At 38.5% G+C, this 26,405-nt stretch overlaps 1 protein-coding gene across 1 annotated transcript in view; it reads left to right on the top strand.

Annotated features, from left to right (window-relative positions):
- Fam83b (family with sequence similarity 83 member B) overlaps window positions 1-26,069 on the top strand; it is a 46,345-nt gene extending 20,276 nt beyond the window's left edge. Inside the window, exons 2-4 of the mRNA XM_051140527.1 lie at window positions 13,339-13,503; window positions 14,279-14,403; window positions 23,573-26,069. Of these exons, the coding sequence (XP_050996484.1) occupies window positions 13,339-13,503; window positions 14,279-14,403; window positions 23,573-25,883 (2,601 nt within the window). The 3' untranslated portion in view covers window positions 25,884-26,069. The remainder of the gene's footprint in view (window positions 1-13,338; window positions 13,504-14,278; window positions 14,404-23,572) is intronic.
- The last annotated feature ends 336 nt before the right edge of the window (window positions 26,070-26,405 follow it).

The raw sequence follows: 26,405 nt of genomic DNA, 5'->3' as shown, positions 1-26,405 counted from the left end.
ACTTACTCTTCTCTACCTTTCTCATTACTTTCTACTCCTTTATTTTTCTCATCCCTGTAGCATACTACTTTATTTAACATAATCTTTTTCAATAAAAAATTTCTCTGATATGTTCTGTATATTCACACAGTTTTTCCATGCAAACATTAGCCTAGTTGCTCCATGTGTTCATACAGCAGGGATGAGCACATGGTCTAATGTCACTCTGGACAGTCCCAGAGCATCACGTCATGAGTGCTCAGCCCTTATCTGTGAAAATGAGTGGAGGGCTCATTGCACTACTGGAAACTCTGCTGCACTGTTTTCGTTTCAGCCTAGCCAGTCAAGACAGTTTCCTATACACCTTAAGTCTCTTTTGTCCAACCCCAGATAGTGTAAACTATGTTATATTTTGTTCAACACCAGATTAAACAATAAGTTACTGCTATTTCTTTTAAAACACTCTACGAAGTGTTTTATCCTCACCAATATTTAGTGGCTTAGTAGGCAGTGAACAACCAAGGGCATGAGCCAGCATACAGCCAATTATCAAAAAAAATCTATTTTAGAATAAAAACTGTTCAAAGCCAGGAAGGAGCATCATCTTCCAAGAGTCCCGGGGTAACCTGTAGACTGTATCCGTGGGCACGTCCTTCCATTCAGAAGTACTGCTGTCCAAATATTAACCGTTAGTCTAATGGAGATCATTGCTGCCCTCGATAATAACATTTAAACTAGACATTCCTCCTCACACCTTTCCCCTGGCTCCAGCCCTTATGATGCATCCCACACTGGCAAGCTCAGTACATAAGCACCTGTGTGGCCCTTCCTATGCCTAGGATGGCCATCACCCTTCACTCTGTGGATAGTCAATGCAATCCTGGTTGTTAAGACATTACACTACGAGGGACTGAGGTCTGCAGTGTTGTTATTACTAGAGCTATGAAGTCAAGGACTTGTAAGAGCCATAGTCTGTCTACGGTTGCATGGCCTTTGTGAAAACCAAAGTTGGAAAACTAGGATTGGGTGGGAAATAGTGAGAAATTTATGGACAAACAAAGCAGTAAAGAGATGCAAAGAAAAAAGAATACCTGAAGGACTCCCAGACGCAAAACCAGTGGAGGTAGGAACCATCCAGGCAGATATGAGGAGTGGCTGCAGACGCCTGATACTCACACGCTGTCTCCTCAAGAGCAAAGTCCTGTCTGCCCTCTTCAGAGAGGGAGAGCTGAAGAAAAGGATGCTGGGAAACCAGGGAATGCTTGCTTGCTGCAGAGAAAAGGAAAGCTGTGGAGCTGATTGGAACTGCTCTTGACTCTTGTGATGCCTCTCAGCAGCTTTCATATATGCCAGTTGCCGGAAGCACTCTAAAGGAAAAGTTTCCCTTTAACATAAAGTCATCAGTGTGTTTCTGGCTGTGCTGTTCTGATATATTATGTATGTGTATTTAAGATGGAGAATGTGAAGGGTTTTTTGGGGGGGAGGGGTTAAAGGTGTGAGCCACCACGCCCAGCTTTTTTTGCTGTTTTGTTTTTTGAGACAGGGTTTTTCTGTGTAGCCTTGGCTGTCCTGGACTCGCTTTGTAGACCAGGCTGGCCTCAGACTCACAGAGATCCACCTGCCTCTGCCTCCCGAGTGCTGGGATTACAGGCGTGCCCCACCACGCCCAGCTAGAATGTGAGTTTTTTAAAGCATGCGAACATTTTATTACACTTATTTGTTTATTGTGTGTGTGTGTCCTGAGGTGTGCATGAAGAGGTCGAAGGACAACTTGCAGGAGTCAGTTGTCTTCTACTACCAGACTTGTCCTGGGAATTGAATAAGGTGATCAGACTTGATAGCAAGTATCTCTGCCAGCTGAGCCATCTTGCCAGCTTCCAGTATAATAATATCTTAATATATGCCTTGTACAATACAAATTATTAAACAGAGTTAATATATCAATTACTTCCCATCATTATAACTTTTTGCACTGAGAATTTTAAATTTTTATCAACAACTTAGAAACATACTATTGTAATATAGTAAGCAAGGTTGCTATATATTAATTACAATTAAATACTGGTTAAATAATTTAAAACCTATATAATAACATAAAATATTATTATTACTAAGTATAATCAGTGTGATGTACAGTATATATCTCATAAATGTGTTGCTTCTGTATAATTGCAGCTTTATAGAAGCTACATGACAAGATCAGAGCCAAAAACTGGAAGAATATAAACAATCTGGGTAGATTTTTAGAAATTACAATAAAACTAAAACAACATCTAGATTTGATCTTTCACAACCTTTCCTCAACAACTGTCCTTGCTGCATTATGAAGCCTGCCTACTTTATTTATCAGTCTATTTTTTGAGATAGTATCTTATTATGTACCTTAACCTGTCCTTGAACTCTGTAGATCAGACTAGCCTCTGACTCACAGAGATCCTCCTTCTTCTGCCCACTGTGTGCTGGCAGGAAAAGTGTGCGTCAGCACACGGTGCACCTGGCCACTTCTGATTGTACTCACACAGGTAAACATATTTTTCCTATGTAGAAAAACATATGCCTCTTACTCATTCAGTTTATGTTAGCCATGACCTTTACACTTTCATTTCATAAGTAACAGTCCCTAAAAGGTAACTTATACATATATTTTTCTTTTCCTCTCTTACTTTCCATTCATCCCAATATACCTACCACTCTATGTGTCTGTGTACATATATGATGGAATATGTATATACATACACGCACATGCATGTATTTGTATATACATATATATTATGTATTCTATGTGTTTCCTTCTACAATATAAAAGCACCCAAATCTATACTCGTGACACCATATGGATAGAATATATGGAGCCAATTGAGTTGGTGTTTTGGTATACATGTCATGTGAGTTTATCATCAAAACAGTGTCACTCTGGGGAAGTCACTGTCCAAACATAAGCAGTTGTGGGGGAGAATTCATATTCAAACCACACCAGTATTAAACCAAGCAGAAAGCCGTTCAGACTAACAGTTCCAAATAGCATTTTAAGAATTCACATATTGTTCTGTATATTACTCCAGGTGGAAGATTAGAGATCGAAGATTCAGATACACAGATACTGTGTGTTTTCTTTCTAATGAAAATAATACCTCATATTTGACCATATTTGAGGGTGAAGAGGAGTCAATATTGCTTTAAGTGTGTGGTACACATGTGTGAAAATATCACAGTGAACCCTACAATTTCGTGTAGCACATGCTAATAACAAAACGAATCTTAAAAACCAAGACCAAGAGCTTGCTCCCTAATCCCAAGGAGCTATAAGGACCCCAGCCTCTCTGGACCATAGATGGTTGAGCCTTAGCAGACTCAAAGCCAAGCTCCTTTTCCCCAGCACTTAATCTAAATTATTTCTTTCCCTGATAGCTCCACGGCCATTTAGTTTCTCATTCCAGAAACCTCCAAGTTGTTCAGGAATGCATTCTCCTCTGGAGTCTCCTTCTCCTGTTGACTGTCAAAACACTTACTGTCTAGTCCCCAAATATCACCGCTGCCTATTTTGTGCTCACAATCCTCAAGCATGTTTCTCTACATGCTTTCCCTAGCCTTGTGGTGGGATTTATTTCCTTCCTGATTTTCTTTGTGATTTTGAACCTTGGGGCTTCTCCTACTGTGGAGGAGGTTGTCCAGAGGGAGGCACCAGCCAGAGAGGGAGTCATTTATTTGTTTTTCTTTGCTCTCTTCCTGGTCAACCACTAGAGCTCTCTCTTGCTGTCTTCCTTAAAGATGCACGTCCATCTGTTGATAGGTTGTTGTTTGTTTGTTTGTTTGTTTTATGTCTTAACTACAAAAGCTCTTAGGAAAAGTTGCGTTCCTTCCAGAACTCTGAATGGCAGAATCTTCTGCTCCAATTAGGTTCAACAATCTGTTCTGTATATTTTCAACAGATTTTGACTCATCTTTATCTTCAGGCTGCCTTGAAAGAAAGGCTTTTCCATGTGTGGTCATTCAACATTTTTTAATGAGAAGAAAATACCCTATAATGAGAAATATGCAACATACATTATTATGTAAAATGACTTTACCTATATATAAAAATGAATACATACCAACACATTATTCTTTGAGACATTAGGGATAGGTCTCTTTTTTCCTTTTAAGTATTTTTATCTTAATAGAATCTACATGCTCAGGAGAGGAAGGGGAGGGAAGCACAGACTGCATGGTGGATATTAGAAGTATTTTTATAATATTTTTTATGTCTTAGGAATGTTACCAGTACTTACTTGGCATTCTAGAGTTGAAAGGGATGCCCTCTATTTTACATATGTGGTTTGCATTCAATGTTAATAGTAAACAAAATCCAATTTAGCATAGTATTAGGTCGGTAACAGCAGTGAGATTGTCTCTGAATTTTATAATCACTTTGTGAATGAAGGTGGAATCTTTTTTACATGCTCATTAATTGTAATTTACTTTAAAACTAAATTATTGAAAATAATGCAGCCCATCGGGTATTTAATTCACAAGAGTTCCCAGGCTTACCATTTCATTTAATCAGCTCAATAATGCAAGCTAAAGGGTAGATTTCTCCTTACACTGTTTCACAGTTTAATAATTTGAATAATTTTTCCTCTTCCCTGACTTCTTAAATGCTTTAAAGAATATCTATATATTCCTGTTACACCCTTTGATTTATTTGCTAACCAAGTCTCAAGTAATCTAAATTTTAGGCATAGTATAATTGCCTCAAAAATATTCTGCTTGACCAAATTGAAAGTCCAATTTGAATTTTGCTAGCTAGAATAGATGCGAGTTTTAAAGTGGTATTTGTGCATATGTATGAAAATTGAATTTATTCACCATTTGGAAATTCACTCAGAGGTTAAGTAAGTTCTAAAACTGTATTTTATATTGCTGAAGCAACCAAATTTGATGACTGCTGCACGGTAATGTGTGTATAGATATCCGTCCCCATTCTGATTTATCCTTTGCTCCCCTCTTCTTTAGTAATCAGCCTCCACTATGTTCATGGCTTAACTGTGGGCTCTTGGTTGTTTATATGGATCATTTATTTTCAAATAACATGACTGCAGAATCCCAATGAAGGGCGATGCACACAGGCAGACCGTTTCTCTAATTGTTTTTAATGAAGCTGTTTGATTTAATCTAATGAGAATGTTTGGAAAGCATGTTGTTATTTCACCTTTTTGTTGGTGCAGTCACTAAACGTAGAATATGAAAGGAGCAAAAGCAATCTTTTAACCATCAACATTTTTAATGAACTAGTTGAAGGAAAGTAGTTATTTTATATTTTTTCCCAGTGTGAAATTAATTTAAGAATTGGGCAGGGAGATTTTAATTATAGTCTTGAAGAACTAATGTAACAGAGTACCAAATCTGCAGCTTTCATCTCAAAGCATTTGCTGTGTTCTATGCCTGTGTGCTGCTTGCTTATAAAGTGACTATCCTTAGATATTCAAAATACTGAAGAAACTGGAAATGGTGAGGGGGGATTCAATTAATATTTTAAGTAGCATGGATAAACTTCTCCAGTTTAGCTTGACATCCTGAAAAATATTTCCCATGTTCCCTAGCTTTGAAGGCAACTGTCTTTTACCACCAGATATGCACTTTGAAGCTCCGGCCACACGTGATTTAGGAAAGCTGATGCTGTGCAGATGCTACAAGGGATAATAGGATAGAGTGAAGTATAGGGTAGAGTTAAGTACCTACAAACTCTAGCAGTTTGATTATAATTTTATTATAATAAACGGCATGGTGCTTTATAGTTCTATGAATTAATGCCTCATCTAACTATGCTTCCTGAGAAGAGATGATATTTAGACCTTGTAATTATCAACATTTGATATTTGTCAAGTATACTTACCTCAGAAGCTGTGTATATATGAAGAAATACAGTTTGGTTTTGCAAATGAATTATTTAATATAACATAAAGATTTCATCCTGAACATTTTCACATAACTCTAAAATGATATCTTAAATTTTCTGCTTTTAAGTATTTTTTCATAACTTATTTCCATATTTAAATTAATTCTAATACTCTCTCATTTTAGTACTATGTTTATATATGAGATTAATGAAATTTTAAATGTTTGTTATATTCTTCCCATGTTGGACATAATTTGAATGATTTTTGGGTTCAGATTAATGATTTAAAATACTATTCATTACAATATATTTATTTTCTCCATAATAAGTTTCTTTTAAAATGTACAATTATTCAACAAGGACTTAAGTAAAGAAATGTTTATTAATTTTAATAAATGGCTCCTAGTCTCTAAAAAACATGCTCTGTTTTAACATATTACTCTATGCCTTCTCTTGAAACCTCATTAAAAGTAGTTAATAACCATGTCTATCTATTTTTTATTCTAAATTTCGGTCCCAAATCATGCTACTTATCTGTGAAATTCAATAAAATATAACATTTTAAAAATATTGGCAGTAATTCTAGTTTTTTTTCAGTTTTTCTGTAGGTTTGACAAATTTAATAATGAAATGTAAAGCAAAGTTTATAATATGATCTGTAAATATGATGCTTGGGTTCTTGAACTCTGTGGTAGGGTGTTGCCACCAAACATCTGTTGCCTCTCTGCTATCTGTACACCTTAAAATATTAAAGTACAGTAATTGGGACTAGTTTTGAAGAGTCATGAGTATGTCATGATTTGCTGGTAACACCAGTGATCGCTAGTGAGTGTGCCACGTTGTCTGCTTATGTTTTATGTGCTCCTAGAATTCAACTAAACATGGCCCCCATTCTTTAGCAGGACACTTCTGAAAGGACAGCTTTGTAATTATTCAGCAATAATTGTTACTTTTTAATTCTTAAAATTAGTCATTGTAACTGGTAGAGATAGACTTGTACATCTTAATAGGGTACTATGTGATGCATGCATTGTAATATCACATTAAACTTACTTCACATGTATTGCTTTATTATGACAAAATATTAAAAATTCTTTCCGGCTGAGAATGTAGAGCACGTAATCATATCTGTAGTCATTCTTCCACGCAATAGCATATCAGCAGTCCACTTCTTCTTTGTCATTTTCTTCTTCTTCTTCTTCTTCTTCTTCTTCTTCTTCTTCTTCTTCTTCTTCTTCTTCTTCTCCTTCTCCTTCTCCTTCTCTTTCTCCTTCTTCTTCCTCTTCCTCTTCCTCCTCTTCCTCCCCCTCCCCCTTCCCCTTTCTTATTTCTTCTTCATCTGTTCTCATACTTCAACGACTTGGTCCGTACACATAGGTCCACATTTCTCCTACATTATGCTCGTATGCTTTGATTTTTTTTTTTTTTCATTACTGAATGACCCCTTTCCTATGTCTCCTCTTCACGCCCTGATATTGTTCTCCCCGTGATGTGTTCTGTTAAGGAGGCTTTTCGCGGAGGCTTTCATTTCACCTCAGCGTGGTTCTGCTTCAACAGTTCTCTTCATCGCAGTATACTCCTACTTACATCTTGAGTTGACTTTATTTTATCCAGCTGTTTGTTTTTGTCCTCTCTGAGTACCTCACGCTGTCTCTGTGTTGACTGCACATCCTTGTAATTGCTCTTCTCTATCTTCTAAGTCACTGCCATCTGAGTCCATTCCTATGAGTTGGTGCATTTGCGAATGTAGGTGTTGCCTTTGTTTCTGCACTGAGACTTTTGTGTCTGGGGTTAGTATTAACTGAATCTTTTTTTTTTCCCTCTCCTTCTTTCCTTCCTTTTCCTCCTTTCTCACTTTCATCTTCTTTTTTATTTGTTTTTTTTTTTTTTTGTATTGGGGTTTGCCATATTTAGGAAAGATCTAGGCCATTGGAGTGCTAAAATGTTGATTTCCTCTGTGGAGCTGGTTTTTAGGTCTTGGGGACCCATCATTGATGTCCCCCTGCCTCAGCAACTGTCTCCAGTAACTGAGCAACTTTCCATGGCTCAATACACGCCTAGCTGAGGACCCTGCTTTTATCACCTGGTAGTGTGGCTTTTCCATATATGGATATCCTACCCTGAGACAACTCCAGCCTGTTCCCCGTTTTCACTGCCTCTGCCTAATACTGTCAGCCCTATGCACCTGGGTGCATTAGTCTCACTTAGATCTAGTTTGCTCCCTGCTTCCTCAGCTGTGCAGTGAGCACCCCAACCTGCGTCAGGACTAACCCACACTTTGATTCCATGTATTCTACAAGCGTTCTGGGTCCCCCACTCACCTGGAAATTCTTTGTAGTTATATAATTTAATCATTTTTAAATTTTACAAAAATTTTACAAGAAGCTTTCCATCATTTTTCCATGACAACTATACTGATTTACCTTCTAATCAAGAGCATGCAGTATGCAAAGTGTTTCCTTCCCTCCACATTCTTACTAGCACTTTTTATGGTTAATATTTTAGTAATACCAATTTCTACTGATGTGAAGAAATGTATCATTGTAGTTTTAAAATACATTTCTTTGATCATTAGTAATTTTGAACAATTTTTATACCCGTTAGCTAGTGGTATTTGTACCTATTACATTTTGTGTTAATTTCTGGCCAATGGTGTTATATTCTGAAGCCTCCTTTTAGATCAGGCTATTTGTCCTTGTGCTATTGAAATATTGGAGCACCCTGCATGCTCTGGATGTCAGCCCCCTTTCAGGCGTGTAGTTGCCAAGTATTTTCTCTCATATTTTGCATTATTTCACCACTTTGATTCCTTTTGTTGTACAAAATTTTTGTTTATTTGTTTTAGTAATAAAATGCCTTTTGTCCATATTTGGAGAGAGCTTCATTTTTACAAGTTAAAATAGGAGAACCATGCCATACTGATTTGTAGTTTGTGGTGTTGCCCCAAACGTTTTGCTCATTCTCTGCTTCTGACTTAATACTTGCACACTTTCTTCTGGAAGGATTCTATTTTGTGGTCTTATGTTTAAGGTTTCTATCCAATTTTACTTGAATTTTGTGACTGGGAAGAACTCTATCTATTTATAGCGCATCCTTTTGATGCTCCCAGAACTGGCTTGCACACGGTTGGAGGCATTTTAATTGATTGGTTTTTGGGAGGACAGAAGCTGCTTTGGTGTTCCGTCCTCTCCAATTCTGCCCCTCTAACTTTGCCTCTCCACACAGTTCCCTGTGAGGCTTTGGAAGGCAGACTATGTGATCCCATAGCTAGATTATCTTAGTAGAAAATAGAGTTGGGGGGTCTTGAGGTAAGTTTTCTTTTCCCTCCACCTCTGCCTTGTCTAAGGCCCCTGACACAATTGGTTTTTCTGGTCCAAGTTTCTGAAAAAATCAAATTGAGAGAAGCATTCAGAAGTCAGAACACGTGAAAGGATTCAAATCAAAGAAAGGAATGTGGGCCCTTTGCACTTTCATGTAGGCTGTCTTCTGTCTTGCCTCATAACTACTTTTCAAGTCTCTACTAAAGTTATTTTCAAATAAGGGTGCTTACTTGTATAGAGCTGCTGTGAGTTTTTGCTTAAGTAAAATAAAGGTAAAAGCAAAGATCTCGTGTTTACATTGAGCAGTTTAGAGCCTATATTACGTAAAGAATGTGAGAAATCCTTACGCAGTTTCCCCGTGAGTTGACGTGCATATGTATCCATTTCATAAGCTACAGCTATTGCCAGAGTCCTTACTCTGCCTTCGCTTCTTCTTTTGATTTTTATTATATTTTCTATATCAACATTTCTCTCACTTTCGCCAATCAGCCGTAGGTCAGGCTTTTTAAAGCTGTGTGCAGTGTATCTTGCTAAGTTATTAAAGAAAAATGAAATATGTTTCTTTGCATACTCTGTATCATCTGGGCTACAGGCATGAGGTTGGGGTTGCAGGATGTAAATCAGGTTTGAATAGTAAGCTCCTGAAAGCTCTAGAATAATTTAATTCTTATGTTCAATACGATAGAATTAAGCTGTTTATTATATTTCACTATAGAAGGCCTTGTTTATATTATATGAGCTGTCTTTATTAGGAGTAGAACGTTGCTGCAACATAGAATTTTAGAATTTAATGCAGTGAAAGGTCCTCTGTAGTTTAATTGATTTATTATGGACAGAGTTATTTCAATGACTTCTCCAAGATCATTTAATTCATGGCAAATCTATGAAGCTGATGTACAGTTACAAGCTATTAGTTTTTACTTAAGCTATACAGGAATAAGGGCCAGACACATTTATTCCCCATATTGGCTTCATTTTGTTTCTTGAAACCCATTAGCTCATTATTTTTGACAGGTTTTTTACTGACTTAGAAATATATGTCCCTTAAGTGATCATTTCCCTTGATTTTTATTACTTACTTCTTAAAAGTTTTCAGTTGTGTTTGATTATATTCTAAATACTTTTTTTTTTAAAAAATCACATTAGTCTTTTTTTTATTTTACAAATTACTTTACTCCTTCTGTCATAAAAATAATATATCTTCCTGTCTCTCTTCAGACAATTACCAGAGAAGTCAGAATCTCTTTAAATTAAGATTTTGACAGTGGTGGCAATTAAATGAATGCAGAATATAATCCCCAGATTACAATGGTCTGTTACTAGGTAGCTGGGTCTTATGAAAGCATGTTGCTTGCTTGTTACCGAGGGGAAACAAAATAAGACTCACAAAGAAGAACCTGGCAATGCTGAAGCATATTTTTTTTCCTGAAGAAATTGAAACATTTATCTTCAGCATCAAAAGGGGACACTTTTCCTTCCAACATTCTACCAAGTTTCCAGTTTTTTAAATATTACCACTGATTTGTACTGATTTGTGTTGGTTTGGATGAAAATGGCCCCCATGGGCTGATAGGTTTGAATGCTTGGTCCCCATCTAGTGAAACTGTCTGGGAAGGATTGAGCAGTGAGGCCTTATTGGAGGAGGTGAGTCACTGGGAGTGGATTTGAGGCTTGAAAAGCCTAGGAAAGGCCCAGTCTGACTTTCTCTCTGCCTGCTGCCTGTGGATCAGGATGTAACACCCTCAGCTACTGCTCCAGTGACTGTCTGCTTCCCAGCATTCCAATCATAAACTCACCTTCTAAGACAGTAAACAACCCCCCCACCCCAATTAAATGCTTTCTGTCCTAAGAGTTGCCTTGGTCACAGTGTCAGTTCCCACCAATAGAACCGTGACTAAGAGGGCATGCTTATGTCCTCATGCACTTACAAAGATGAACATCATGATTCCATTCGTAAAGTAGGCTTTGCAATCCCCCTCTGCCATGTGTGTGACTCTGTAGAACAGGTATTTTCCATATGCATATTTCTATCAGACACTTTTTTCCAGTAGGCTGCATTGACCAGATATTCTATTTTCAGATTTTGTATTGTATTTTATATCAAATCTTAAACAGAACATTTCTATACTTCTTTCTTTGTGGTCATTTTCTACAGCGCAGTGAGTAAGTGGGCGTGCAGTACTTTCAGGTCAAGTTGACATACGTCATTTCTGATCAGTGTTCTGTGTCAAGGCTAATCCAGTACAGAACAGCTCATTTTATCCTGCCTTCCACAGCGTGGTGGAAGCGTTGCAAATTTAATACCAAACACCAAGTGAGGGTACAGGAAGCAGATGCCCGGGAAGCCGCCAGACTTGGTGGGCCCCAGATAAGCTTGTTGCAGATGTATAACTTTATATCCTAGGTCTTGGCTGAGTCTGTTATCTGTCACACAGACAGACTGGCATTTGTTCTACCTTCGGTGTGACTGAATACTTCACTGGCTGAGCGACTTCAATTTCTTTTGCAAATAAAGCCCTGTGAAATGGGCTTTTGATCATTTTCAAAGTCTAAAATAACTTGTTACACGAGAGTCTCTGGCAATTTAAAATGGCTTCATATATACTGGTTATAAATATCATTTTGGGCAGTGCTGTTTCTTTATTTAAGCATTTTTCCTAGCAAAAAGATACTGTCAGACTACGTCAAGAACCTATTTTAGAGTTTATTTTTATCAAACGTGAATGAATTTTTAAGAGCTTTATCATTGATGTTCATCAAATCACTCATTAAAGCACAGTAAATGAATTAACACTTGTGGATGCAGTTTGAGGAATGACCTCGAGAAAACAAGCAAGATGGTCTTCCCCTTGCTTTTCTCCTCTTCTGGCCCCTCGTAGCAGTCCATATATAGAAAGCAAAGGAGATGCTATGGTGAGTCTGTTCCCTCCACAGCTTGACTGCAATGACTTGTATTCATATTGGAGGAATGCCACCATTTCATAGTCTAAGGACCACCCCAGTGTCCTGCCTATATGTCATATAGGGATAAACGAAGGTAATTTCGTTCTTCCATGACTTTTCCTCAAGACGTCCACATGGACAGCATCACTTTGCTTGAAACTACCTTTGTGGCTGGGATCCCCGTACTGAGCCTGTCACACAAGTCCTCCATGTCAGGAAACCCTGATCCTTTATACTTGCTGTTCCATGTACCTCAAAAATGTCTTTCCATGGGTTAATGCAAGATGTGCAAGGATGAGGACTTTTTCTTAGTGACTGTCACATTGTAAGTTGTAAGTATGTATGTTTGGCACTGTCAGTGCTAAGTCAATTCAGTGATTTTTCTCTTTCTTCAGACTTGATTCCACTCTCAGCTCTTCTGAGCATCTGCCCTCCCCCTCAAAATTAGTCCAGATGCCTCCAAGTTAGTAGCCTGGTTTTTAGGGACTTTCTTGCTTTGTCATATTGCCCCGTTTCTTCTTGGTTTTGTTGCTCTTGTTAATTTTTGCTAACTCCGTCTGTGTGGGTGGTGTTAAGTGCATAGATACGGTGCTCTGTTCTCCACGCCCCGGCATCCCCTTCATCTCTGACTTCTGTCCTTTTCTAGATACGCATCTCTTCCAGCCCTTCACCATTTTCATTGAGAAAGCATAAATTTATCCTGCAGTGTCTCTCTTTCTTTCATCAGTCATCCCACCAGCACCTTCATTTTTTTTCAGTTTATCTATTTTAATTAATTAATTAATTCACTTTACATCCTGATCGTAGCCCCCCTCCCTCCTTTGCACCTGGCCCCACCCTCCCTTCCTCTTCGCCCATCCTTCATTCTTACAGTTTCTACAATCCACCTTTTACTGGATGCCTTCTAAGAAAAATTTATAAACTTCTTTACTATGTTAGGTTTATAAACAGCTCTGGAGACCATATTAGGATTTCTCTTTAATTGCAGATTTGACTGAGATGTAGATTCCCATGAACCTAAACTGATAATGAAGATTGTCTAGTTATAGAAATGCATTATTTTATTTGTATTTATTATCATGTATTTTTAAAGTGACACATGCATTTATGCATTTCTATTTAATATATTTAATTGCTTTCTTTTTCTTTGATTTCTACTGAAACTAGTTTCTCAATGTTTATTACCTTTCTAAAACTGCCTTATGTCTTTGTCTTTAACAGGTGGTTGCTATAGTGATGGACATATTTACTGATGTGGATATATTTAAAGAAATAGTAGAGGCATCAACGAGAGGGATATCTGTATACATTTTACTTGATGAGTCCAATTTTAATCATTTTCTGACTATGACTGAAAAACAAGGCTGTCAAATTCAACGTCTCAGGGTAAGAAATCAACTTTTTTTCCTCAAGTACTTTTGATTACCATTTTCATTCTAGTCAAATCTGAGTCTTGTTAAGATAAATTAATCAAAAATATTTTACAGGGGGAAGAGGTCCCCCTTAGTCACAGTCATAGGGGAGGGGAGTAAGGGAAAAATGGGAGGGAGGGAGGAATGGGAGGATACAAGGGATGGGATAACCATTGAGATGTAATATGAATAAATTAATAAAATATATTTTTAAAAGATGACAAAATAATGACAAGAGAGCAATGACTGGAAGAATTGTTTGTTCTGGGATGTGAAGATGCCTCTGCAGTCTTGTGAATTGGTTTTGCCATGAGGAATAGTTAGAGATCTGTTTCACATATACAACTTTCAAACCTCTGGCAAGTGACTCCATAGTTTAGCATGTGTTGCTTTGCCGAAACATTTGACATAGTGTTGTCAGTTACTTTTGACTCACAGAAGGGTTTTCATGCTATTATAATCTGAAAGATTTCCTCGTAGTGAAATCTAATATCATTCATGAAATCATTCTGTGTAAAGAGAAAACATATATCCACTTAAGCTGTGTTAAATGTATTTTTGAAATGGTTCTTTTCTTGGGTATTTAGTTTTAGGGAAATGTTTGCAGTTTTTATTTTATGAATATTTATGTGTTTAAACTTTGTTTCACATAAGTGTTTTTTGATGTGTGTTTTGATTGTAATTTATTTACTTTCCAAAGTGTCTCGCTTCTAGATATAATTTTACTTTATGTTTACATATAATTGTAGAACATTCGAGTACGGACAGTAAAAGGCCAAGATTATCTTTCAAAAACAGGAGCAAAATTCCATGGGAAAATGGAACAGAAATTTTTGTTAGTTGACTGCCAGAAGGTGATGTACGGTTCTTACAGGTAAGAATATGGGGTTTGTATTAAGCGTTTCCACCCACTGAAATAAGTTATTATTTTGAGAATTTAGCACAATCAACTTAGCTGTATTTTAAAAATAAAGGGAAAAAAGAGGCTCCAGAGATACTCAGCAGTTCAGAGAACTTTTTATTTTTACAGAGGACCCGAGTTTGGTTCCAGGACTCACAACTACCATTAACTCCAGCCCTGGGGGATCGAGCTTTCTTTGTCCTTTTCTATAACTGTACTCACATTTATAAAACCCACACAGCTAAATACACATAATTATAATTCTTTAAGAATCCTTTTTAAAAATTGAAAAATGATTGAGAATCTATAGCATGGAGATTTGGACTTTGCTAACATCTTCATGGCACTTGCGCTGCTCGTGTGACTCTGGGCAATCCTGGAACTTGGCTTCAGTTTCTTCGCCAGAACATTGATGGAGTTGGCTAACATGTAAGGTGCTTTGGAACTCTATAATGGCAAAAGTGGATTAACTCTTGCAAAGGTAATACGTAATGTGAATTTAGAAACAGTCATTTAAACCAGTATTGGCAGTACATGCCTATAATCTCAGCATGCAGGAGGATTGCCACAAGTTCAGTGCCTGCCTGGTATACATAGCAAATTCAAGTTCAGCTAAGATTAGAGCACGATCCAGTCCCAATTACCAAAATAAGAGCTAAAGTGATGACTTGGCATGTAAAGGTGTTGATTACTAAACACAATGCTTTGAGTTTAATCCCTAATACCCCCTGGTAGAAGGTGAGAACCAATACTCACTATTTATCCTCTGGCATCCATATATATACTGTGGCACACACATACACACACATGGGCACATACATACATACATACATACATACATACACACACATGCATGTGCACATACACATACACAACATAAATAAATGAATAAAATAAAAATTACATATTAGACACCTATAGAAACAGAACAATGATTTTAAAAACCCAGTTGTTCAGCACTTTGAAGAGCCCACTAGGAGATCTTCTTGCAGGATTGTTCAGTGTCTGAGAAAGTCAGATCTGCAACCCAGTCTCGGTGTATACATTGCGCAATAATGTCCAGTAAACCATTATTCCTGAGTGTGGTACATGGTAAATTCGTATCAACAGGCAAATAAAATCTCCAACAAGTGCTTCTAAAGCCCAGGACACTGAGACACTATAACTTGTCACAGACGACATGGGGAGGACTGTAGGAAGCTGCAGATGCGAGCAGGCTAGTATAGTGGAGCCATTGCCCTTTGATAAATTTAACTATCCACAAGGAAATAATACCTTGATGTCTTGAGCAAGAGGCTCAACTTGCACTTTCCTTTGTTTATAAAAAATTAGCACGATCATGGATCACACTACATGGCATTACTGTGTAATTACATCTCCCAAACAGTAATGTTAACTATTATTTTAAGACTTTTTTGTTAATTTTCTGCTTGTGTTTGCTGTAGGTTCAGGGAGCCCCTCTTCCCAGACTCCCTTTCTCCTTCCCTCCCTCCTTTAAAACTGTCTGGAGTTCCAAATGAAAACTTGTTAAGACCAGAAATTACAACTAGACTTGAAATTAATGAGTCATTTTAAAGTCTTATTTATATATGTATATATTTGTTGAGACGCACTTAGTTTTAGAGGGTTTTTAATTGAATCTTTAATTAAGATTGAGATTACTTAACTTACACAAGGCGTTTCTTATTTAAGCACAGCACAATTACTCTTTCTGTTTTTATTCTTTGACTTGATGTGTAATATTATATTCAATGCCGAATTTATCTCGTGTGCTGCTGCCACTATGAGTTGATAGTTAAATGTTGTAATGACTGGAGCTGGGCTACTTAATTTCATATGGATAAAAAAACAAAAGTACCCCAACATCAGACCACAGGGAGGAGTGGAGAAATATATGAAATTTCCAGGAGCTGAGAATATTACAGTTCATCTAAACCTTTTGCTAGCAATTCCATTCTCTGTATTATTTCAAGACCATTTTAAATACACTTCTCTTAATACTTAACAGTTACAAGTCATTGTCCCTTCTGCCTTTTGTTTTCTTTCTATCATTTCTTATTGACACAGAGCATTCAAGTCTGTGTTGTGCACTGAATGTTTCCTCTCTTCACCCTTACCCTCCCCATCGTCACTCCTTGCCGTTCCTATTTATCTCCGTAAATGATTTTATTTGTTTTATTTTTAAAGATTATCATAAAATTACAACATTTCCCCTTCCTCCCTTTCTCCTCTCACACACACCATTCCTTGCTTCCTTTCAAATTCATGCCTTCTTTTTAAAAAATTAATTGTTGTACATACACACACACACACTCACACACACACATACATATACATTCCTCAGGACATAAATGCAACCTGCTCAGTGAATATAATGTAACTTCTATTTGTGTTTTAGAGCTGAAATTGGGTAAAACCAATTGGTGTGCTCTTCCCTTGGGAAAGCTATTCTCCCGCTCTCAGCATTCTTTAGTTTCCTGTAGTACTTTGATTATGATTGAAGCTGCATGGTCTCCCCTGTGCCCCCTCCCCCTTGCCCCTCCCTCTCCCCCTTACCCCCTCCTCTTGCCCCTCCCCCCTTCCCTCTCCAACCACTTTAGCTTGTTTGTTCTTGTTGCTCTTGTTCACCTCATGCTTAACCAAACTCAGGCCCCCTAGATGATCAATACTACGCCACCTTTCCTGTCCTCCTGACTGAGTGGGTACTCTTGTATTTGTCATCTTTTTCTTTTTCTTTTTGTCGACTTCCATTGTCTCCTTTCCTCTCTTCCTTCTTTTCTTTAGTTCTTTAGCTCAGATTGTCTGTGAGCAGCTACGTAGTCCAAGCTGTCCTTTAATTCCCACTATTCTAGATCTTTCCTGGCCAATGTTGAGATTACAGGTGGTACCACTACACCCACTTAAAATGTCTTCTTTAATTGGTACCCTCCCCCTGGCCTGGAAGCCACTGAGCTCTAAAGTCTCATCACTTGTACAGATGCCTGCCTGAACCCTGTAGTCACCACAGCTATGGATGTGCGACAGCTCACATTACGAAGGCTTATCCAGCAAATGCAGAGTTTGCTGTATCCTGATGAAATCATGTTTTAGTCAACAAAAATGATATTTTGAGTTTTGTATCCCCACTGAAATTATAAGGGATATTTTGAAGATATTTATAAGGGTTTTACATAAATTAAACGCTGAGTGGATTTTTTTAAATTTGTTATAGGCAGGACTTGCAACTTGAGGTCTGCCTGCTCAGCCTCTAAGTTCCACTGAAAAAGAATTATTGTAACCTTCTATTTTTAAAATATTGCCTCTGTAAAATTTACAAGAGTTTTACTAATTCTGGTGTCTCCAAGGTGCCATTTTCAATCAGGCATGAAGATGGTCACATTTGAAATCCATGCTACAACCAATATACTTTTGCTACTCAAATCCCAAAGCCTTCATTTTTTTTCAACCTCACTGCTAGAAATCCAGCTTCATTAGTCACTTTTGGCATCTGGTTAGGGGGATGCGAAGTGTTTTTAACCCAAGTAAATATCTTTGTATATTTTTAAAAGGTAAATAATATAAAAGGCACACAGTTCAGAGCATGGTGGTTGCTCTCTATCTTTGGTTGCCCTTGGCCCTGGCCTCCAGAAGCAGTGACTCAGTTCTCACATCTGGGTCTTCAGATGCTGACTCCAGTCTCTTAAATAATCTCCTAGACTGCTTTTCCCAGTTCATGGATTTCTGTGATTAGCTCTCACTGTTTCATTATGATGACTGAGGTGTATTTCCCATCTGCCCGTGCTAACTTGTCCTTTCTTGTCGCCATTCTTGCAGTACAGTATTGCCACGAATTTGTCCACATATAGAAGTCCAGCTTTGCATTATTGAAACTGGTTCAAAACTGAGCTTTGGTGAAGTTGTTTCACTTTCCTTCACTTTCTCATTGGCCCAGAAGTCACCCTAGCTGTCAGCCTGTTTCTGACTCCTCAGGCCCTTACAGCAGGCTCAGTTAATTTTTGTTTGTTTGTTTGTTGTTTGCTTGACTGATTGTCCCCCCCCCCCCATATCCTTCTCTTCTATGCATTCCTCTTGTTTTACAGTTGATCGCACATATTTTACATCACATAAGTGACTTTTCCAAGTGCTCAGTTATGGACAATGTGTTATATGCAATGCAGGCTAGCAAGGTCTAAGCCAGGAGCACAGGCTCAATTCCAAGTATAGTCCATATTTCTGGTGCCTAAATCCCATTTGTCTTTGTTTTTCTTTCTCTGTCTCTTTCTGAGTTACTTATTTATAGCTCAGCATGAGATAGAATTTTTCTAATTTCTCTCATTCTGTTGATGTCCCTCCACTGCAATCAGAAAAGGATGTTTGATAATTGCAATCTTCCTTTTCTTGTCTTTGGTTTTAAAATGGTCTATCCTAGGAATTTTATGGACATTGAGAAGAATGTGTATTCTTCTTTCCCAGATGTCCTGAATGTTTCTATCATGACCTGTTCTTCCATAGTGTTTTTCAACTGTCTATTTATAAATCCATTATTGAAAGTAGCTACTATTATATTTTAGTTACTCTTTCAATTTCATCACAGTTTGCCTAATATATGTCAAAGACATGGTGCATAAATACAATTGTTATTAATGATATTTACTCATTGATTATGAATGAGTGCTATTGAGATTTTTTCCTTCTTTATTAATTTATTCAGATTACAACTCAATTGTTATCCCATCGCTTGTATCCTACCATTCCTCCCTCTCTCCCGCTTTCACCCTACTCCCCTCCCCTAGGTCTATGACCAAGGGGGACCTCCTCCCCCCACTATATGGTCATAGGCTATCAACTCTCTTCTTGGTAGCCTGCCTATCCTTTCTTTGAATGCCACCAGGCCTCCCCACCAAGGGGAGGTGATCAAATATGGAGCACCAGAGCTCATGTCAAAGTCAGTCCCTGCTCTCCACATAACTGTGGAGAATGTCCTGTCCATTGGCTAGATCAGAGTAGGGGTTCGATGTTTACTACTTGTATTGTCCTTGGTTTGCACAATAGTTTGAACAGACCCCTCTGGACCCCGATCGACTCATCACGATGTTCTTCTTGTAGGTTTCTAGGACCCTCTGGGTCCTTCTATTTCCTCATCTCCTATATTTATCTTACCTAGAGTCTCAGTAGGATGGCTATTGAGATTTTTAACAAGCATTATCTTTTTGATAAACTAAACTTAACCCTTTTATCATTATATGATGCTTCTCTTTCATAACTTTTCAGACTTTAAAGTCTGCTTTTTTTATGATGCCATGATGCTTTCTTGTCATTATCCTAGGCATCACTTTCAAGGTGCTCCTTTTCTGCTCTTTTGTTCTCAGCTTGGGTCTGGAGTTTTTAATCCATTCCTTCCATTTATGTGTTTTGGTTGGAGAGTAGGAGAAATTCTTAGCAAGAAGTTGCCTTTGCATTGCTGTTTTCAGGGCAAGCTGGGACTCCTTTCTCCTCTCTGGTTTCTTTTGTTTTGTTGACATTTTTATTTATTTATTTATTTGTAATGTCTTGATTCTCTTCACTCTTCTGTTCTTGTGTCCTATACATACTTTCTGTTTTGTTGTTTTTTGAGACAGGATTTTAATTTGTAATCCAGGCTGTCCTGGACTTCATGGAAATCCTTCTGCCTCAACCTCCAAAGCACTATGGTTTGCAAGCATGTCCTGCCACCTGAAATTAAGTATGGTATGCTACTTCCTAGGCTTAAATGGTTCACTATTATTGGCACTGGACTTATACAAACATCCTCTGATACAGTCCCACTTCACCACAAGTTTAGGTTCTTTGTCATGATTTTTGTTGTGTTTTGGTTTTCATCTGTGGCCTTGCTTGTCACAATGGCTGTCTTTGATACAGTGTATAAGAAAGAAAAGGAAACCAATGTGTGTAATAACAGATTTAATTGAACCTTACATATTTTCTGCCAATATAAGCATTTCAGACTTTTAGGGGTTCTTTTAACTTTAAAAACAATAATACCTTTATTTTATCACTAGTTATCAAATATTTAAGTATGTTCAGGGTACCATACCTGGATATAAAGATCTCAGCAAGCTATATGGGGTCCCTGAGATGAATTTTACTTTAATGACAGAGGAAATGATTAATAAAATTAAGGAATACAAAGAAACATCAGTTATTAATAGGAGATGTTGGAAGAATCTAGGGAACTAGGTAATAAACGGTCAGATAAACACTCTGGATACAATGGTTGCAAATTTCTAAAAGGAGATGAGTCAGCAATTCAGAGGGAGAACCATATTACCAGGAAAGAACAACTACAAAGATCCAGGATAGAGGGAGAGCGGTATCATCAGGAACGAAAAGCTACAAAGATCCAGGATAGAGGGAAAACTGTAATACCAGGAATGAACAGCTACAAAGATCCAGAGACAGAAGGGAAAAAAATACATGGTTGAAGAGCTTAGGCAAGGGGTAAGCTACCCAGGAAGAATCAAAAAAGCAAGCTGGCTGTGGTGGTACTCACTTGTAACCCTAGCATTCAAGAGGTTGTGGCTTGAAGAGCCTAAGCCCAGGCTAGGATAAAAGCATAGAAAAGCATTTTCTAAGGCCAGGTAAGGATTTGAATTTTATTTTAGGTAAATCAGAAAGTTTTCTACTGGACTATGACAGGACCCAATCTTTATTTTGTAAAGATGACTTCTGTGCTGTGTCAGTTGACAAATAAGGACATGAAGAAGCTAAGATTCAAATTGGCTTATGACATAATGATTTGGGTGACATAGAATTGTGGGAATTTTGCTATCAATGTTGGCAGAACCTGTTTATTTCTGTTGGTTCTGAGAACCAGAATGTTCAAAGCTGACTCCTCACGTTGTCTGGACCACTAAAGGGATGCTTGAAAGAGTGACGTAAATAAGATGGAGGTAGAAAGAGCTTTGTGTGGGCGGATTGCTTAAAACTCTCTTTGAGTCACTGTCTCAGATCTGACCAAAACAAAGACAGACCTGGGGAAGAATAATGTGAGATGAAAGTTCTCGAATTGGACATAGAAGTCTGCTGAGGCTGGTTCATGTTGCAACACCAGACATTGACTCTACAGACACAGAGGAGCTCAGTACTGACAGGACAGGTCTATAGCCTATACCTTGTAGATGATACAGTTCTCTTCACGTGACAGAGAGGCACAGGAATCCCTTCTCACACTCTCCAAGTGCCTTGTTGCTCCATTCAGATTCACCTTTGAAACACTCAACTGTAACTTGCGATTTTATGGTAGCATCCTAAAGGAAACTTTTTCCGGTTGTCCTATATTCTCAGTTTCCTAAACTCAACTACTGGAGCTTACTTTACTCCATAACCTTTGGAGTTGTGCTTTATTCCAATGCTTTACTCTTTATAGTAAATCCAATCCCTGATCTTTCTAGTGTGTGCTACAGTCACTAGAAAAGTAATAACCAAACATTTCTTTCTCTTACAATATATCTAAATTTGGGAACAAATCTGAATCAACCAAACTTTCTGCTTAGCTTTCACACCTACCTACGCACTTCACAAGTCCCTCATACCACTTCTTTACTCCAGATAAGTATACTGTGTGTGTGTGTCTGTCTGTCTGTCTGTCTGTGTCTGTGTGTCCATCTGTCCATCTGTCTGTCTCTCTGACTGACTGAATAAACTCTGACAGTTTCTGCTTCCTCTCCTTTTCATTGTGTTGCTTCCAAACTGCCTGCTCCTATCTTATGGCTCCCACTGTCCCTGGGGAGTTCTGCACACCTGCTAATTTAACATTTATTCATTGCTTACTGTTGCCAACATTGCCTTATTCATAGCTTCAGTTTGACTGAAAAGAAATTCTTTATTAATTAATTAATTTATTTTTTATTTCCCCACTTCTGACTGATTGCCCAGGCATTTTCTTTAACCATTGATATCCATTTCATTTCTTTTATGTCATCCTGCTGGCCCACACATTCACGTAAAGGGTACCTAAGAAATAGGCTTCTTGTGCCATGAATTCATGAAAAGTAACACACAGATTTTGAGCATATCAGAATGACAAATTCTCAAATTCGAGAGTCTCACTTGTGATATTTTATTAAGTTTTATTCAGCACATTTAAGAAATGTTTATATTTGTATTTATTTTCCTTATATAAATATTACTATATCTATATTTCCGTATATAAATATTACAGAATATATAAATATTCAGTATAAAGAGCGTCTCACTTTGTTTTTTAAATAAACTCCATTGTGTCATTTTTTGATATAAATAATATTAACTATTTATTTTTTCCAGTCGGTGACTCTTTCTATTTAATTTAGAAGTTCAAAAGTTAAATTCAAAAATTAGTATGAAATTTCAAGATTCCTCTCATTCAAAACTAGGTAGGAAAGGGCTTGAAAGTTATATAAAATGCTGTGAGACCATTACAAACTTTAATGTACAGAAGTTGTGTACTGTACTCAGAGATCCTGATTGGCATTTTAATAGCATATTTTATCAGGAGCATTGTAATCCTGTGTGGACTGAGTACAGTGGGGCTCATCCACCAGTGTCCCCCAACTGATCTATTTATAGCTCTCTGCATCTCAAATTACACTGAATAACTCACAGAGATGAGAGTCTGAAGGAACTGAAGCTCAAACTGCATGCTTCTCCCGAGCTTCTGTGTGTGCATCATGACGTGTGAGAGCATTGCCAACCTGATGCTATCCGTGTCTTCCATGTGGACACGAGGGAAGCCGACCCAGCACCTTTTGGCTACAGCTTTGCAGAGGCCAGCGAAGTCTCTCATGTTTCGCTCTAATACTGGCTTTCTCCACACCCTGCTGGGTTGGAATATGTGAATTATACTGTCATTTTTAGCTCCATAATTTCTTGGCAGATGTAGATGCAAAATATACAATCATTTTCTTTCAGCTTGTGGAATGTAGTATGAAAATTTTTGAATGGGCTTTAAAAACCACAAGTCGAGTTGCTTTATCGATTAAGATGTGTGTGTTCATTATAAGCATACAGTTATTAAAATATTCTAAAGATGCTAAGCAAAAAAAAAAAAAAAAAAAAACAAGCAAATCATTTAAATGACACTTTCAGAGCCTATATGATAGTGTTATTAATCTCTTACCTGACTTGTGTCTCCTTTTGTTTTCAGCTATATGTGGTCATTTGAAAAAGCTCATCTCAGCATGGTTCAGATAATAACAGGACACCTTGTGGAGTTATTTGATGAAGAATTTCGAACACTCTATGCCAGGTCCTGTGTCCCAAGCTGCTTTGCTCAGGAAGAATCTGTCCGGGTGACGCCAGGCAAAGCCCTCTGGGAGAACGGCTTTTACCAGCGATCCGTTTCTTCGTTAGCCTCCGTTTCCAGCCAGAGAAACCTTTTTGGTAGACAAGACCAAATCCATAAACTAGATCCTGGTTTCTTCAAAGGCAGAGGAATATATGCCGTGAAGGAACATGACAAACAGAGCCTAAGAAATCATGGATACAAGCCTCTTTTTGTCCCCAACTTCAATGGTCCAAACTCAATACGTCATTTTCAACCCAGTCACATCAATGAAAACTGGAAAAGACATAGTTATGCTGGGGAACAGCCAGAAAGCACACCATACCTGCTGCTCAGCAGAGCCCTGAATCGACCCAATAACGCTCCCGGGCACTGGAGAAGGCCTTCAGACAGTCTCAGTGTGGCGTCCTCATTACGGGGAGGCCAGGCAAGCCAGCAAAACATGCCTGCGCAGAGTTTCGCTGATCGGCTTGCACAGAGAAAAACGACACATCTTGCGGAAAGGAATTCCAATGTGCGCAGGTCATTTAATGGGACAGATAATCACATCCGCTTTTTACAGCAACGGATGCCAACTCTGGAGAACACCACGAAGTCTTTCCTGCGGAGTTGGAGAATTGAATCGTACTTAAACGATAATTCAGAAGGCCCACCTGATTCGAATGGCTCCACCCTGGGTGACAGATTCGAAGGCTATGATAATCCTGAGAACGTGAAAGCCAATGCGCTCTACACTCATTCGAGGTTTCGGTCCTCTTTCGTGTTTAAACCGACTTTGCCTGAACAAAAAGAAGTCAACAGCTGTACAACTGGCTCCTCAAATTCCACCATCATCGGTTCCCAGGGAAGTGATACACCCAAGGGAGCCCCAGATAGCTCCACAAAGGCGCTGTCCTTGGCAGAAAAAAATGAGCCTGAATCGATGCCCAAGCTCCCAACACAGTCAGAGGCACCAAAAACGCACAGCTTGCAGATTCCTGAAAAGCAACCAGCAATCTTAAACCAAACAACAAATGGCCGAACAGAATTAAACAATTGTATATATACAAACCTGTGTGGAAAGAAGGAGATGAACATAAAAAACCAGCAAAGCGAGAATATGCTCAAAAGGCGAAGTTTCCCGTCCTTTGACCACTCAAAGGTCAATTTAGACCACGGAAATGCCAAGAATTATGTATATAGTACCCTGACCAGAAATCGAATTCGGCAACCAGAGAAACCCAAGGAAGACGTGCTGAAGAGTTCTAAAAGCATGCACAATGTGACCCACAGCACAGACGAAGACGAAGGCGAGGTGGTCAAGAGAGACCTTCCCAGTGGCTCGGCCACCAAATCTATGTCCATCGCTGCTTTGTTGGATGTGAACAAAGAGGAGCCCAACAAAGAAGTTACTTCCAAGAAGGAAGCCAAAGGCTCCCCAAGTTTTTTGAAAAAGGGGTCTCAGAAATTAAGGTCCTTGCTTAGTCTCACCCCAGAGAAGAGAGACAACCTATCAAAAAACAAGGGGTCCGCATTTTACCGAATGTGTAGCAGCTCAGACACTTTGGTTTCTGAGGGTGAAGAGAATCAAAAGCCGAAAAAATCCGAACCCAGAGTTGACTCATCACCCAGAGGAAAGCGTTCCTCCTCCTCAAATTCTCAAGGCAGCATCCACAAGAGCAAGGAATCCTTAGCAGTTAGCACATGTCCCGGGATAAATTCCCAAGCAGAGGAAAGCAGGAGAACAGCGCCTTCTCCGAGTCCTGTCGAGAGGAGGCTTTCAGAGAGAGCCGGAAACGCCTCTGCCCCAAGATTTAACACGGAGCAGATCCAGTACCGGGATTCAAAGGAGATGGGCGCAGCCATGGCCCCTGAAAGGCGGCCAACCTCTTCTCCGGTGCTAAAGCCCAGTGAGCTTCTGCGATCTCATTCAACCAATCAGCGTGTTTACAGTCGATTCGAGCCCTTTTGTAAGATCGAGAGCTCTATCCAGCCAGCAAGCAGCATTACAAACACACGCGTCAACCGCCCGGAAGTCAAATCCACAGCTGTGGGCGGCGGCGGCTATGGCAGGTCCAGCCCCAGCCCGATGCTGAATTACAAGGGTGCAGCTTATCACTCGTACAACCCCAATGAAAACAAGTTCCGAGGATTTATGCAAAAGTTTGGAAACTTCATACACAAAAACAAGTGAAATGTTTTCATTTCCAGTTGCAATTGAAATATTAAGTGGATGTGGCTGTAAATGTTTGCCCAACGAACACTCTGTATAATTTTTTGTACCGTGCCAAGAGTGTTTTATATTAGAACTGGAGGAATGTATAGCAATATACAGAAAAGCTATTATTTTGTGGTAAAATGAGTTGTACTTGGTTACCCTACAAAGTAAACACATTAAAATGATGTTTTTAATTAGCTTTTTTAAAAAAAGGATGGGATTCACTGTTTCCTATCTGCTAAAAATCTTGTGTTTAGTTAGAAGAAACCTCAGCGAAGAGACCGTATTTGGGTTTTTCACCATTCATTCCAAAGACTTCTTTTAAAAACAGTTCATATTACTTATCACTGGTGCTTTGTGATATTCCTTTATGAGTTTCTCATATTTTTAGAGACTTGGGGAAACAGAACAATGTTGGCATATCTGTTTTCGCTACTCTATTTGGGTTCTTATTTCTACCACCCTTCTCCGCCCCAATCCCTTCCAATACTTGGACAC

Source organism: Acomys russatus, chromosome 32 (genome assembly GCF_903995435.1).
Source record: "Acomys russatus chromosome 32, mAcoRus1.1, whole genome shotgun sequence".
NCBI lineage: Eukaryota > Metazoa > Chordata > Mammalia > Rodentia > Muridae > Acomys > Acomys russatus.
This window is presented reverse-complemented; position numbering and strand designations above follow the sequence as displayed.